Source organism: Rhopilema esculentum, chromosome 13, assembly GCF_057945365.1.
Source record: "Rhopilema esculentum isolate cy_ngs chromosome 13, ASM5794536v1, whole genome shotgun sequence".
Taxonomy (NCBI): Eukaryota; Metazoa; Cnidaria; class Scyphozoa; order Rhizostomeae; family Rhizostomatidae; genus Rhopilema; species Rhopilema esculentum.
In genome coordinates, this window is record NC_142827.1 from 7,056,856 (window position 1) to 7,074,079 (window position 17,224).

The window sequence follows — 17,224 nt, forward strand, 5'->3', positions numbered from 1 at the left end:
TTACTACTGTCTTTGTCATTTCTTCATTTCTTCGCAAATGCTGGCGAAGATATTAAACTGACACATAGCTAAATTGTACAGTTAAGTGACTTTGTGACGACACTATGGATAGGCGCTGTCCGTCCTTATGACGAGAGGCAGAAGCGTTAAGCCAACAACAGCCTGGCGGAAGCTGATCCTGAATGATTTTGAATTGCTGTCGCTGCTGCCTTTTAAATTCAATATTCATTGTGTCGTTACTTTGTACAACCGAATATATCTCTTTGAGTACAATCTTGATGCTGAAAATACGAGGGAAATATTTGTGTCTGCAAAAAGTTTTAGATGGAAGAACCAAGAAAACTGGTCGTTTTCTGCTTAATTTTTCTAGCAACTGTTGTCGATGGTGAGTGTGTAAAATCACTTAAATAGAATAACTTGATGTGTTGTCTATGTGTGAATGATACAGTCGAATGATTACTGGTTATATATATAGTGCTGAAATTTTGAATTGTCTCTTTTTAAGTAGAAAATAAGCAAATACTAATGAGCGAGCTGGAGGCATACAGTTTGAGGCTAAATATTTATCAATATACCACAAAAGTTAAATTGCTCTCTATTGCAGCTTTTTTGAGGCTAATTATAATTTTCAGTTTTGTGTTTATTCCCCCAATCGGACTAATCGAAAAAAGCCAATGAGGGCAAGGCTTGTTTGTTTGGCTTCTATTGACCAATCATTCCTTCGTTAAGCTAGCTGCTCCTATTTTACTATAGGCTTACAATCTTTCTTTTATGAACAGTTTGATAAAAGCACGAGCCTCAAAATTAGTCAACAGTGAAGAACAAATTGAGAATAAATTGAGGCTGTGCTACTGTAAAATGCAATTTTGAACAACGTTTTATCTCAAAACGAGGATTTTAGCCATGTGTAGATGCTTTTTTGGCAAATGAAGGTTGTCGCACACGCTTTATTGGCAAATGAGGCCTGAATACCTCCCTAGAGCGAAAAAACTAGCAACAAGTTAGGAATACCGTAAGGAATACCGTAAATTCTAACAACAAGTTAGGAATACAGGAATACCGTAAATTTGAAAACAAGTTAGGAATACCGTAAATTCTCTTTTTAGCCCCCCGGGAGGCTTATTGTTTGTCAGCACTTTTAAGAGGGGACTTATAAGAGGGGGAGGCTAAATTGAGAGAGGGGGCTCAATAGATATTTTTTAATAAAAAACCATTTATAGTAGTGAACTAATTTTTTGCTATTTGCGAAATAGAAAAACATCAAATCAGCCTTCTATATCAATTATATTGTTATCGTCATCAGTTATTAGTTCTAAAATATCTTCTTGGGCCATGTCCCCTTCTGAAATCGAGCATTCGAAAAGGTCGACTTCATACGTCAGAGTACCAATGGCCTGCAATTTTGGTAAGAGGCTCTCATATGGCTTATGCTGAATGCACAACCAAACTTTGTTTTCGGATTTGTCGTGAATGGAAGAGACATGGTGTGAATTTTGATTTGATGCGAAGTATTGAAGGACCAAGGAATAAAACGAAAATCTGTTTTTTTTAAAAGTTTACTTATTTCGGCATTAGTGGAAATTTTCTTTTTTTGGGGTGGGGGGGGGCTAAATTGAGAGGCGGGGGCTAATTAAATTTTTCTTATAAGGAGGGGGCTTATAAGAGAAAGGGGCGTAATTGAGAGGGGGGTTTAAAAAATAAAATGGTAATCCAGCTTCAGATTTTCGAAACAATTAAGAAAAGTCAGTCGGAACTTAAATTCACTGGTTCTTACAAAAAAAGTGATTATCTATTGGCTCATTTGGTTTATCATCTAGTTAATCATACTCTGAGAATTAGTAGACAGAGGTGACAATGAAAATGCCCGGAGTATGTTTATTTCGTACCGTGCTGAAGCTCCCAGAAAAGAAAGAATCAAAAGCTTTAATGCCATCTTGAAAATTTTTCTTTCTTCTGTATTTCATTTTGGAGACAGTCCTCGCACAAATGACTATTTGAGGCGGGGCTGGCCACCTATATATACTGTGTATCTATCTATAATGCAGAAGTTTTTCAGACAGTCAAAAGTACCCTAACGCCGCTTGCAAATAACAATGGACTGTTAACAAGAAAATCGTGCATAACTAGAAAAGGCAATATTACTTGGTGAATATGAAAAACAATTGCACAATTTTATACAATAGAAAAGTATACATTCTCAATCGTGTATTTTCCTTTGTGCAGAGTTGGGACTAGGGATACTCTGTCCCAGGCCTTTAGAATGGATTTTTTCATAAGCTAGCTACACAGGAGTGGCGACATGGGGTTTTAGGGAGCTCGAACCCTAGAGGTTGTAACCAGCTCCAGAGGTTGTAACCAGTAACGTAGGCTTTTAATGAGATTTTTGTCTATTTACTTCCCAAAGTAGCTAGATAGGTAAAAACCATATTTTCAACGACAATTTTTAGACTGGGAAACTCGGCTAAAGGTTATCAGTTATTTTAAGACACCTGATAAAATCATGAAACGCAGTGAAAGTACATTGATTCACATGCTGAAAATGATATAGCCTTGACCCAAACTGGTAACTGCTTTCTTCTGATATACTTAGACGGGGTACTCGGTTCCAGGCTGTTTCGTCATTTGTTCCTATAATGCAGCTCAAAAACAAAATAAAAGCTGGGAACTTGATTAACGGACATACTTGTTTTGGCATTTCTATCGTATCTAATTTATGGCAAAGAATCCGTCAAAGGCCTGGAACCAGGTATTCTTGTCTCATGATAGCATGCGCTTTAGGTCATGCATGAAACGGGGACTGTTATTTTCCATTATGTTGAATTGCATGCGTGCACCAACTCTTATGCTTTTATCTAATTCTGTAAGTTTTTTTAATATGTGGATGCTGGCAGCCTGCACTACTTAGCTTGGGTTCCCTAATTCTATTCCTAACATCGCGTTTTTAGAGACTTTAAAATGGATCCACTACTTAATCCAAGGAAAGGCTGGTTAAGTCCCCTGGATTTCATATTTGCTTCTGGACCATAGCTTCTGAACGGTAACTGCAATTGTTACAATATCGACCCACGGCATTTATTTTGCACCTTACGCCTCTGCATTTTCTCACATACCTGTCACATGAAAACCACACTTGGTTTGTAAACAAATCCTAAAATGTTTGTGTAAGCGCAATTCCGCAACATATTCTCACCCTCTGTGTACTTTGCGACTTACAATCTGACATGAAATTTGAAGTCATATCAATGCTTAAACATCTGTAAAGGAGTTTTTGTTGCTGCATTGCCATTGTACAGACTACTGTACTACACTCTTTTTTTTATAAGAACCAGTAAATTTGAAATTTGAGTTCAGGCTGATTGTTCTTAATTTTTCCGAAAATCTGAGGCTGGATTGTTCTTAATTTGTTCTTAAATTTATAGGGTATAAGCAGTGCGATTTCTAGCTTTTCGTTCTGGGGAGGTGTTCAGGCCTCTTTTGCCAACAAAGTGCGTAGAGACAAACTTAATTTGCCGCCATGTTTGAATATTCACCGAAAAAGCACCCACACATCGCTAAAAATCCTCAATTTTGAGATAAAACGTTGTTCAATATTTCATTTTACAGAAGCTCAGCCTCAGCTTGTTCTTAATTTGTTCTTAAATTTTGACCAGTTTTGAGGCTCGTGTTCTTATAAAATTGCTCATATAAAAAAAAGAGTGTACATAGAAAAGTAACAAGATAGTGAACTATGCGACAGAATTCCAGTGTGTTAGGCCACTGGTAGAAATGAGGCTCTATGTCTCTATGGAAAATAAGGCCTAACTCTCAAAGAGAAGTTGGCCAAACTCTCTAATTGCAAAAGAGAAGTTGGAAAAGTTTGTGGCCCTTTTTCACCCTCGGTTCCCACGTCCCGGATTTTACCATGACTACGCTTGTGCCATAGTGAAATCAAACAAACTATTACATCCAGTGGTGTAGTGCTCTTGGGGAGGGCTCTTGCCCAAAATGTTGCGAAAAACAATAGCAAAAGAAGAGATTTGCTAATTTTCGGCATCAACAAGGGGGCTCAGCCCCCCTGAGCCCCCTAGCTCTACACCCCTGATTACATCCTTAAATTGATCTATGTTAGTATAGTATTATTAATTAGGTTATGTTTATCAAACAGTTAACTATTTCAATGTCATAAATGATCGTAGAAGAATAAGGCAAATAGAATCTCGAACATTCTTAATTTTGCATCCTACTAGCAATGAATTTATGCTGTGTTTGCAAAATAGGACATTAAATACAACGAATTTGGACCTTTCACAAAATGTTGGCGCATTTGTCAACTGTGACTGGATATAACAATGCTCACTTAATCACTTGCTAAACAGTTACAATTTAGATTCATTTATGTTCTTTTTAAAATCTGTGAAGCTATTTTTTTACGTCTACAGATCTGTTTGGTGACGCAGCTTCTGTGAGAAAGATCGCTCTAAATGAACCAAGGTATATATTAGGCCGGAAATTCAGCCAGGTTCATGTTTTGACCAATTCTGGACCGGTCTCTGCAGACTATTGGACGTTTTACGTTCCTCCAAAATTTGTTTTGAATCTAGCATTCATTAATTACACCGCAGAGACTTCATCTACAAGCACGTACTGCAAAGAACATTATGCTTCAGTCACGGTATTCAATGCTGAGCATGGGACTTCGCACACTCTGCCGCCATATTGCGGGCAGAAAAGAAACGGTATAAAGGTCAACGGGACGGTGGGCATTCACCTTGTTAAAAGTGGTTTCTCGGGAGGTATCTCAATGACTGTTGTCACAGAGCCTTCCACAAAGAGTATGTTGGTTTTTCATTTTTGTTATTTCACATGTCGAAAGTTTGATCTTTATGATACGTTCAATTTTTTTATTGTCAAGGTCTTTTTAAAAGTAATTTGAATTTCTGTTACTTTTAGATTGCGGCGGCTTCTTCAGTAATTCATCAGTTGGGATGCCTTTAAACTTCAATCTTTATGAGTTTCCATCCAAGGATACTCTTATCCATTGTACCTGGTTCTTTGAGTTTCAAACTTCACAAACGTTGAGGTTTCTCATATCTCGAATGGTATTACTTCATGACGCAACGCCTCTATGTTCGTATTACAAGGAATTTATCGCAATACGCTCACTAGATGAAAGAACGGGAGAGGAGAAAAATGTTTTTCTTCAATGCAAACCAGGTTTTCAAACATTACCTATGGTTTTATCGCAAATTGCAAGCAGAAAATTTGCGATAACTGTACATACAGAGAGAACTGTCGTATGGAAGGTTGGGATAGTCAATGGTGTTTGTTTTTTTGAAACAAAAGGTAATTTCTAGGCATATAATAGGTAATTTCTAAGCATTTCAACTTTGATATGAAATGATCGAACAAGGCAAGTACAAATCATGAAGTTTTTACAACCTTTGCTTCTAGTTGTTTCTAGAAAAGTTTCATGGAAGTCGGTAATCAACATCTACTCATTTTTTAATCTTACGAGTTTTTTGGCCAAGTCTAATAGATCTCTTTCTTTATAAAATCACCATCAAGTGTTCCGGCAACATAACAACGCTTAAATGATGTCAGCAGAAATCTGTTTAGATTTAACTGTTGAATTTGATCATTGGTTTTGAATTTTCTATGGAGAATTTGAAACATTGTTAAAAATTGCAATTCCTGAAGTTAATTTTACTAGCTTTTTCTTAGGTATAAATTGCTCATAAGCAACATTGTTGCATTTGGTCATCAAATTCTGTCTAAAGCTAATCTTTTTCTACTTTTAAGGAAAAGAGGGTGCCCTCATCGAAGTATACGCTCCTGGTAAAAGACCATTAGCTGTGACGTCACAAGCAAATACAACTGGTTCCATCATTAACACTTTGTTTCTTCTGAAACCTAAATATTCAGGAACTCAAGTTTTCTTTGTCTTGAATAACCTGGAGCCTGTTTGCATTCGAGGCAAAATAGATGCTTGGACAATTGTAAATAGTTATCTGGGCCGCGTCCCGGATCTTTGTAAAACTCTGGAGAGCAATGGATTGATGTCTGGAAAGGTTGATACCATGTTTGCCATACATATTCATGGCGAGCTACGTCATCTAGAAAGGGCGATGATAAATTATTTCCCGACAAATGCAGGCAAGTGAGGCCCCGTCCACACGCATGCGGACATTTTTGATCCGCAAACTTTTCTTTTCGGTTTCAAAAATTTTCATATCTAGAAGAAGATAGCGTATTGAAATCGGACCGAATACGAAAAACTTGCGGATTCAACAATATCCCTATACGTGTGGACGCGGCCTAAGATCACAGGATCACTATTTTCATATACGAAGTCAGTTTATCAGAGGCGCAGTAGCCGTATGAGAGGAAAGGGGCAGGAGGTTGTCAAATGCCTTTTGAAAATATAAAAGATTTATTTTTGGAATTTTCTAATTTCACCCATCACTTATTTTAAGAAGCTATAAAAATGGGTGCTGAGCATTCAGAGAACATTATTAAAATTTAGTGCTAGATGCAAAATGATTGAGAAAAAACTGGTACAAACGACACACAGTGTTTGTTCGAGCTCGTAGCCGCATTTTCATTCCAATTTCATGTTTAGTGTAGCTGCTACTATTATATTCATGTGCAATTTTCCATTTTATGTCTTTCTAGGCTGTGGAGGTGTTTTCAGTCTTGCTCATGGCCAGAGGCAAATTATTGCTTCACCCATGACAGCATCAAGGTCATACCCTGCAAATACATATTGCCAATGGTCTTTTGTAGCTAGCAGCAATACTTTCCTGAATATAACCATTACATCAATGGATTTAGAACCTTGCTTCACTACCTTTAGTGATTACGTCGAAATATTCAGTGGGTTTCGAACTCCACTGCAGCTTCATTACAAGATATGTCACATTCCGGCAACAGAAATGAAAATACTTGGAGATATGACTATTCGCTTTTACAGTGATGATATCTTGCAAATGGATGGTTTCGTCATGATAGTGACAGCATATAATGGTTTGTAACTATCAGCAGTAGTGCTATTTTTGTTACACGAAATGCTTGATCGATTACTGAAATGATCTGCTAGAACACAGGTTTCAAAACCACCTACCACGTTAGCTAATATGACGTACAATATACAAACTATTATCTCCTTTTAGGGTATTAAAACAAACCCAGTACATTATTCCGGCTCTGTTGCACAATAACAACCAAAGGATAGAAGCTACCCTTCATTTCATAAGAGTTAGAGGATAGAAAGTAGTAATAGGGGGAGGGCGTATATATTTTAGCCCAGAAAATGAGGCTCTTTTGAATTTGAAACTTCTTTATTGTCGATAAGTAAAATAAATTTTTAATTTCTTGAAATGCTGCTAAAGGAGCTTATTATATTGGGAGCCAAGAGAAAGCAACTTATTAGCAGAAGCTAGGTGTAGTCATATTGGCTTGGATGTAGTCAAATTTTCGAGTCCTTGCCATAATGCTTCCTTCATCCCTGCTAAAGATCGTTTCCAAAACGTACCATATCCGTGCTTTTAGTTCTTTTCTGCATACCCTCCTGCTGATGTTAAATCGTTTCATTAAAAAGAGGAAATTTCACAATTGAAGGTGGAGAGAGCACAACGAGAATCCCAGATGTTACTTCTATGGTCACAAACGAAGTCCCCAGACCTTCAACTTCTGTCACAACAGTCATCAAAACTGAATTTACGAAGTTTTCCTCTAAAAAGACTACGAAAACCAAAAAGCCCTGCTGCAAGAGCACGTCAAGCCTGACAAATTCTATAGCAAGAAGAAAACATCATCGTCAATCAACAACGGCTGTCGTCAAAAAAAAGACTGTTAATGGTAGGGTGGCATTGTCCAGTAATAATCTTAATACCATCAGTATAGCATTTGGAGCCGGAGCTGTGATCATTGTGGTTATCATCATCATCTTGCTAAAACGAAGGTAACTTTTTGTTATTTATTTTCTTAACAGCCTGAGACTTTCATGTTGAAAAATAATTATCCGTTATTACAACCAACTTATTCCATGTCCTGAAAATCTGATGCAAATATGATATGATATGATATGATATGATATGATATGATATGATATGATATGATATGATATGATATGATATGATATGATATGATATGATATGATATGATATGATATGATATGATATGATATGATATGATATGATATGATATGATATGATATGATATGATATGATATGATATGATATGATATGATATGATATGATATGATATGATATGATATGATATGATATGATATGATATGATATGATATGATATGATATGATATGATATGATATGATATGATATGATATGATATGATATGATATGATATGATATGATATGATATGATATGATATGATATGATATGATATGATATGATATGATATGATATGATATGATATGATATGATATGATATGATATGATATGATATGATATGATATGATATGATATGATATGATATGATATGATATGATATGATATGATATGATATGATATGATATGATATGATATGATATGATATGATATGATATCAGAAGTAGACCTAATAAGATGATTGTACGCATGTGACAATGATCAGTATACAATGTGAATAGAAAATCATCTTTTTTCACAGGAAAAGGGCAAATCCTTCTTACTCGAAATCCAACAACACTTCATCCAACAATTTTGATAAAGACACAGGAAGTCGCATTATTCATAGGTACTACTTAAGCTTGATTGCAAAGTATCAAAAAAAGATTGCAATGAATCAAATTTCAATAAGATCGATACATTGATAGAGAAGATGTGAAAGAAGTTTATATTTGAACCTGTTTGACCTTTTTGCGTAATTGCATCGAAATGCTAATTAAAATCTTATGCAAATTTGATTTTATAGTTTTTCATGTTTTTTGTTATGTTTCTATGTTTCTTTGTAAGCCCAACTAGTTTTTTGCAACATATAAAAAGGTTTCAAGTGTATTGCTATATGAATTTATTCTTTCCATTCCCTGATAGTGACCTATTTTTCTATCATTGATAACATCGATATAATTTTCTTTTGTTTTAGGGATAAAAAGTCTTTTTGTGAACAATATCCATTGGAAAATATTTACAGCAATCCTTCGTGAGTATAACATAGATTTTCAACGTTTTTGGGATTGTTGATGATTTCTTTATTGTTTCTCTAATTCCCCTAGCATAGTATGTTGGTTTCAGTCAAGTTTATTTGTGTATTGTGTAAAGCTTAAAATTACTTTCATGTTCACTTACAGAGATGAAAGCGCAAAAGTTGCGGAAAAACCACCAGACGTCATCTACGCTAACACGATGTAAGACATTCAACTCTAATGCCTAATTGCTTTTTGTCTTTATTGACATCATTAACTGCCAACCACCTAATAGCCAGTGTCAACAGTGATCCAAAACGAAGGGCAAAAGTTAGTGGAAAGGGAAATATTTTTTTGTGAGCAAAAGGCCAGTACAGCGTTTAGAGGTAACTTAAAGTTTTTTACGTACCAGACTGGTACTTTCAGCCTTCTAGCACTATTCTAGTTTTGGAACACGGCCTTCGGGGCAGTAGCGTAGCCAGGGTGGTAAGTTTTGGGGGAGCAAAGGCGAGTTGAGCCAGGGAAAATTGGGGTTACACATCCTTTTGAACGCCGGAAAACGCCCTTTTTAAAGAGAGTTTTTGCCATTGGAAAGGTGGGAGCGTCCACCCCTCTCCCTCGTCACACCAGTGCTTAGGGGGTGAATAGCAGGACACACGTGACGAAATAGGCCTAAATAAAGTGTAAAAATAAACATAAAATACAAGTCAGAGTGCATGACATCACTTATGCCTGAGTTGGATAACTGTAATATGTCGTAGTAAAATATTGGTGCCGATTTTTTTCAATGAGCATTTTTGACGTATGGGACTTCTGCGTAAATGTTTTCGACGACTGTCGCCTATGTCGACGGAAGAGATTTGGCGGGTCCCGCCTGACGCAAGTTAAGCGATAGTCTGTGAAAACACACCTTTTACTGAGGCGCATCCATCGCTTGTTCTTGGAAGTGGAGGCGCTTATTAGATGGGGTGTTTATTCGATGATTGTCAATTATTGGAGGAAAAACCGTATGAAACCAGGTTTGTCCCCAGGCTACTGGCCAGTGGGTGAAGATTTCCCCCACTCCATGTACAGTCTTGAGGCCATGTTATGTTTAAGAAATGAGTATAGTACGTGCATATGTGTCATAACCAATTCAAATTTTTACGCAGGTCCTGTTTGCCGGCTATAAATCGAAGCCCAGAGTCTGGTGGTGCCATGTAAGCATTTCCCTGTGCTTTGCCCTGTGTTTGCATTCTAATTTTTCCTCTTGATAAGTCAAGAAAAAGGAGAAAAAGTTTCGACTGCTTTGGTTAATTTTTGGAAAATTTGGCGGAACAGTATTTCAAATGAACAGAGGTAGCAAGATCAATAGGTCTTATAGAAGTCTGATTTCTAGTCCCTCCAATGGAACACTGTTTATGAATTCATTTCCTCACTTTATGTTTCAACACCTTCATCACATTCTGACCTGGGCGTGATTTTGTCACGACTTTTAAAACCATATTTTCAAACTATCTTTTATTTTAATCTTAATACTTCAATCTTGAGTTATTTCCTTTTAAATGTTTAGTTTTTTTTTAATTTTAGTGTTTACGAAACGATGAATGCACAACCAATCAAAGAATCTGAACAGATACCGGACCAGTATATTTGTCCGGATTCTCAGCAAAACAAGTCCGGTGATAATCAGACTTGCATGTAAGTGTCCTGAATTTTGAATCTAACGCGCCTTTTTCAATTAATGTCATTTGGTAATTGAAAAATTACGATAACGTAGCTACAATCATTACGGTAACTTTAATCCTGTAGACTGTTAATTGTCTCAAAACACATTTATAGCTCGTGAAGCACTGTTTCAATATGCTTCTGTTTTAGTGTCAGCGTTACAGCAAACCCTACTTGTGAAGGAGGTGAATACCAAAGTACAATGTATGTGTAATCTTCTTATTGCCACGGAAATAGGTGTAGCTCGTAGATAACATTTTGGCGTTATTGCAAGAAAGCGGAGCAGATTTTGCATGAGGGGGTATTGTGGCTAGAGATACTGGAGCATATCTCTTTAAGTTTCCTCATAAAATAATTAACACCAAGAGCTTTTTCTCAATCTGGTCACCACCACGTAACTTTCTTTGATAGCACCAAATAGTTTGACTGGTCGCTATATCAGCACCAAGCATGCTTACATTGTATACCGGGGTATTCACTTTAAAAAGTTTGAAAGTACTTTGGAAATGGAGAACTCTCGGTAAAAGAATCATCTATCAACACATGGCTTTTTATAGGGTCTCGCGTAAGGGCGTAATGGTCACAAGCCAACTGTATGTAAAAAAATGTTCACCAGGATGTGAAAGCATTTTCTACGTGATCGAAAACAATGGGCTGCTTTAAATGGCAATGTTCAGATGGGATACCATATCTAATGGCGCACCTGAAGACTCCGTTCTGGGATCATTATTGATCTTGATTTAAACAGGGGTTTGGCAAAAATTAGCTTATAACCATTGCAAAGAACTCTGAATTTAAGGCACGTAATACTGGGGAGGTCACATTTTCATGAGAAAGATACAGACTTACCCTCTCTGAACTCATATTCACGAAGATATTCATGAAAGGGCATCAGCTTCTTATAACGGGTTGCTAAATATGTATCAACTGGTCTTTTTGACCAAATCGATAAACATTATATGGGGCTTCATTTAAGCCTGGTTCCCACTTGGTCGTTTGGGTCGTTTGGGTCGTTGGAAAATACCCAAACGACTGAAAAGACACAGTGGAAACGTACCTGCCAACGACCCAAAATACCCGAAAGACTCAAACGACAGTTGTCGCAGAGATAGAAAAAATTCTATCTCCGCGACCCAAATACCCACGCATGAATGATTTTTAAAAGTGGAAACCGACAAACGACTCAAACGACTCAAACGACCCACGCTTTAATAACTTTTTCTTCAAGAATAGGAGATTTTCTTGTAACCGCGTGTTTGACTAGAACAAGAACAAGATAGCTGAATATTTCACAGCAAGCTTTATGGAAGAAGTTCAAAAATACGAGTGCCATTATAACAATTACTCGAAATAGTTTAAAAATAAATACAAAAATATCAAATCATGGCAAGCTATTGCACTGAAATTTAGTGATCTAACATCGTCGTCTGTACAAAGTCACCAGAGGTAGAAATAGTTGACTTTGCAACATCAGTTGTTGTTTATCAAATGCTACCATCGTTCCTTCCACGCATGCCGCCAAAATTAAATGAGGGATGCATGGTGCAAGCAATGAACAGCATACGACTCAAAAGACTCAAACGACCAAGTGGAAACCAATGTGTTTTTTGGGTCGTTCGTGTCTTTCAGGAACGACTCTGACGACTCCAACGACCCAAACGACCAAGTGGGAACCAGGCTTTACACTTTATTTACTGTATTTCGACCAAATTATGATCGAATTATTTAGTTTATTCGGCTGGTTACGCCAACGTTTCTGTTTCCTCTACTTCTCTTTCCTGCTACTATACCTTCTAGACCTTCTAGACATGTTTTCGATAACCTGGAGCTAGATCTCTTGACAAATCCAAAGATTTTTAATACTCTGTTCCTGATATGTTAAAGATATATTAAAGAGCACCTAATCAATCTATTCTGTCTATCTACTCGTTGATTTTCGCTAGTTACAACTGTTTAAACTTTGTGCTCATAAAAGTGTCTATTTTATTAACAGCTTATAGAAATTTTGAATATTGGCCTTTTGATTAATTTTAGCACATACGAGGCCATGAATGGACTGGAGGTTCCTCGATCATCATCTAACAACATTAACAGTGGTGTATACGTCAACCCTAGCAAGCTATGAACCATGATAACATTTAAATTTTACGTCTAATCGGCACAAATTTCTTAACAACTGTGAGTTGCATTATGTATAAACAAATCTACTGTACAGAATCTGTAATGAATATACAATATTCATTAGCTATTAAGAAGATGCTAGAAAATCTTGTTGCTCCCGTTGGCTGCACTGTACCTCGTGTAACAATATTTGTCAACGGTACCAAGGACCGCTATTTGAACGCTTTTTTAGCAATGATTCATATTTAGCAATGACTTTTTTACTTTTAACCACATAACCTAAAAGAACACCATGAAATTCCTCTGATAGTGCAAAAATAAGTTAATTTGTTGAAAAATGATGAATTGCGAGGTGATTGGGTGAATTTGGGTAACTAGGGGCCAAGGGCTAATTAAGGTCTTATACAAAAAAATTGCAAAAAGCTGTATTGTTTTGCAAAACAGTGTGGGGGCGGGGGCATGTCACCTGCCTCCCATTGTCAGAGACCCTGCACTGTTGAAGCTTTGTAACTACTTTCATATGAAATGGATGCTCAATATAAAAAGTTACCTGTTTTAAATAGTATTGAAGTTAGCTGTCTGTTGACTTGAACTAATGTGATAATCCCACCATGGAAAATTCGTACAGGATTGGTAGAAATCCTATTATTTTGTCTAACGATACCTAGAGTTACTTTTGTTTCGGTGGGAATCTCGTACGCTATTTGCAAGAGTGAATTGCCCCTCAACTTGGAGTAGGTAGAGTCATTTAAAGATGACGGAAATACAGATAAGCTACAAGCGATACTTGCACTTGATTTTTAGTATGCAATTAAGTATACAAAAAACATTGCTTATGAATCACAGCAGAACAATACAATCATGTAGCGAGAATGGAAAACGAAATTCTATCACATGAGCATAAACTAGGCCAGTTTAAGCCTTTCAAATTCATGTTTACATATTTTCCGTCCCATTGTATTAGGAAATTTATCAAAAAACCTGTATTTTCTAGGCTTTTGACCTTTTTTGTTTCATAGACAAAGATCAACTTTTTTTCTTTCTTACGTAAATACTGGAGGGGTATGGGGGGGTGTGACACCCCCAATCTTTCATCCAGTCGGAAATTTGAGGACCGTCGGAAAATTTAAAGCTGTTGGTAGAAAGCTAGGTTAATCGGAAAAAATTTGAATCATTTGTTAAGTTTGAAGTTTTGACTCAAATGACCTTGTGGACTGTAGCTCAAAGAGAAGCATAAGAAAGGTATAAGTTCAAAGGAAAACAGTTGTTTGGTAAAAAGCAGGCAGAATGAGAGGCTACGCAATACAGAAACAACGTTTTGTATGAAAATGCAAGTATTTTCAACTACATTCGTCGTAATGGGGATAGTGTGATAATCGTTCCAGCAAATTGCTTCTAAAAACGGGATACGAAAAAGAATTTTTTAAATAATATTTAACAGTAATGCTTAAAGAAGCGCAGTACATTTCCAATGACTTGTCAAGAACTTTCTCCGTTCGAGATCGACCGATGTAACATAGGCGGCACCAGGTGGAGAGCTGGGGGCTTCAGCCCCCCCACCAACCACTTTTTTGCAAAAATGTATTTTAAGCAAATAAAAAGGGGAAAGGAAAAAGTATAAAGAAAAGAATCATCCGACAAATCCTTTAGTGGCTTAAATTCCAAGGAATACGCCGAGGTATATGGGACCTCATAAAGCAATGAATTCAACTTTAAGACTGGAATTAATCAAACATAATAAGAGCATGCCTTAAAAGTAACAAAACGTTTTAAAGGATTGCAAGAAAATACCTGCAAGAAATATTCTGAAATGTATTTTAAGCTAGTCTAAAAGGAGTGGTTGTGAAAGTTGTCTGCTTGCTTCGCTCGCAGGGAAGCCACTCCTGACGAATATCCCTAAGGCCTCCGCTACCCTCCCGCTGGCCCCCTTTCTAGAAGGAGAAAAATTAACACCTGATTTTTGGACTACGTATGTTTTAATGCATTAATTAAACTAACAGTCTTTATGCTCGATCTTCCAAATTTACGAAATCTAGAAACTTTATCATACAGCTGAATAATTATTTACGAGACAATTTATAAGGTTTTGTTGGTAAAGAAATATTAAAGTTTACGCCCTCATACAAAATTAGAATTGACCTTTGTCAGTCAGAAATTTTGAGCCCTTCACCCCCCAAAAAATATCTGCCAATTTTCGTCCCTGACCCGAGCCAGCCTTAAACCCTAAGAATGCAGGTGACAAAAATAAACAGAGATGCTCAAAACACAAGAAATATGCGCAGCGTGATTCAATGCCAAAAATCCTCTTGGATAAGAGCCTCATTATCCAAATCTTTCAGGTTTCTACCGTGATCAGAAGCAGAAAAGGGTTTTGTCAATTACAAGTTTTTGTTCTTCGTCAAAGTTCTAGCTATCTACTTCTCGTGAGGGTTAAAGGGTAGTTTGCAATGCCTTTGAAATATCCCTTCAAATAGAAGTTGATTGAAAGTGAAAATGGGCATATTGTTTTGGAAATGACAGTTTTGCTTTCATCTTACTGTAGTTGTTTTTTGCAAAATTCAGGCATATTTGTATATTTTATTCCTATCAATTATTGATTAAATTCACAGAAAAAGAAAATCTTTGAACACCCACTATTGTTCTCTGCCGCCAACTTCATGATTACCTAGGAAACATCCCTTTCTTTTACATTGATCTGTTTAGTAGACGGTCTTTCTCTGTGATTATTTTTCTTAGAATAATGTAACAAAATTTGTAAACTTGATCATGTCATTTTGATTGTTTTCTGTTTTTTGATACTTTTCTGGTTATTTTCCATCATTTTAGAAATGAATGTGATTCCCTTCTTTAATTGCTTAATCAAGCCATTGTTTGAAGATATCTAATGTCAATAGCGTCAGGAAGTCCTTGAGAAATATGACAAGCAACTCAAAGGATGTCCTGCGTCCTGCGCTATCTTTTCACGAACACGGAAGTAAATAGAGACAAAACGAAGGTTGTTTTGGCTTCAGAGCTCCTGCGGTCATGCATGCAACGAAAGGCTAGACTAAAGAAAAGATTTCTTCACCTATTCAGTTTATGAACCTTTTGATTCGGAATGCTTTATCAACATGAAGATATCTGCCATATTGTCAACCGCAAAATGACAATATTTCTCCTCATTATATCAAGCATTGTTACGGGTAGGTTACAATTTTATTTTCCTTGTCGTTTCTCTGCTGAGAATTTTATCAGCGCTGTATATTGTCTGCAATTACAGGACGAGCTATTTATTCTGAAATGAGACAAAGCTTTCATCATTGGCTTTGTGATATGTACTGTTTTACACTAAATATTGTAGTGTTTTGATAAACCTATTTCCTGCTTGCAGTCCCATCTCGAAACCATGAGTATCACATGCGGAAACTGGTTTTTGAATAACATTTTTGATCGATTACAGTCTTTTTATAAAAGGAACTTAGAAGAAATTGAGTTCTCAATGTCAATGATTTTTCAATTTTTCTTCGAACCCGACTTCGAACCTTTTGGGCTCATCTTTGTAATGGTCACTGCTAAACTTCGTTATCAGAGAATGATCGTCCTAACCCATATCCTCTTTACTTTTTTGGCTGTTTATATTTAATGTTAGATGTTAAAACTAGCTCAATAATAAGTAAATTTAATCAGCTTATTGATACCTACATATCTACTTTCTTATAGTGACAGTACTGTGTGAAGTTTGCCATTATTAACCCTAATAATTTACTATCATAGAATGGGCCTAAATATATGAAATATTTGAAGTGGTTGTGGTAAGGCAAATACTTGTTTGGAGTTAGGCATAGTTAAATATGATCTTATAGAGTGTTGACACTCCTCTTTCAATGTCTATGGTCTCGTGAAACATTATCCAGAACCATTTGGTTTCAGCTCCAATCCGCAAAAGTCTTTCAAAATTTATTTCAGTCAAGCTCTATAATATGAGTGAGCAAGCATTTATTAATCGCAGGATAAAGCATGTCTTATTCTCAAGGCTTTGCTCTCGGTTGATGCATTTTGAGCAAGCTTAACTTGAAAGCCTCACTTTACATTCCAAAACCGATTTCAAAATTATTGAAAGAAAAGGATCATCTTCAACCAAATAAAGTCTGTATGGAAAAACTGTTTAGCAAAACCTGAATTATAACAAGCATATATTCATAAATATACAGTATTTGTCATTTAGTGGGTTTTAACAGCTTTTTCTAAAGATTTCTCCATATTATTTTCTATTGTGTGGATTATCTTGTATGGATGAGCACAGTGGTGGCACCAG

The 17,224-nt window shown here is 36.4% G+C and overlaps 1 protein-coding gene across 3 annotated transcripts in view; it reads left to right on the top strand.

Moving 5' to 3' along the window:
• Positions 1 to 146: 146 nt before the first annotated feature.
• The window catches only part of LOC135692232 (cubilin homolog), a 32,438-nt gene continuing 15,360 nt past the window's right edge, over positions 147 to 17,224 (top strand). The window contains exons 1-13 of one of the 3 annotated variants that reach the window (XR_010516829.2): positions 147 to 385; positions 4,419 to 4,811; positions 4,930 to 5,322; positions 5,779 to 6,132; positions 6,652 to 7,002; positions 7,597 to 7,939; positions 8,628 to 8,714; positions 9,063 to 9,119; positions 9,268 to 9,324; positions 10,254 to 10,301; positions 10,672 to 10,782; positions 10,960 to 11,013; positions 12,844 to 16,112. Coding sequence is in view for 1 of the 3 variants with exons in the window: in XM_065210306.2 (XP_065066378.2) it covers positions 16,028 to 16,112 (85 nt within the window). In the remaining 2 variants the exon portion in view is untranslated. Of the gene's footprint in view, positions 386 to 4,418; positions 4,812 to 4,929; positions 5,323 to 5,778; positions 6,133 to 6,651; positions 7,003 to 7,596; positions 7,940 to 8,627; positions 8,715 to 9,062; positions 9,120 to 9,267; positions 9,325 to 10,253; positions 10,302 to 10,671; positions 10,783 to 10,959; positions 11,014 to 12,843; positions 16,113 to 17,224 lie in introns of those variants that run through there. The other 2 variants (XR_010516830.2, XM_065210306.2) reach the window with 2 other exon arrangements.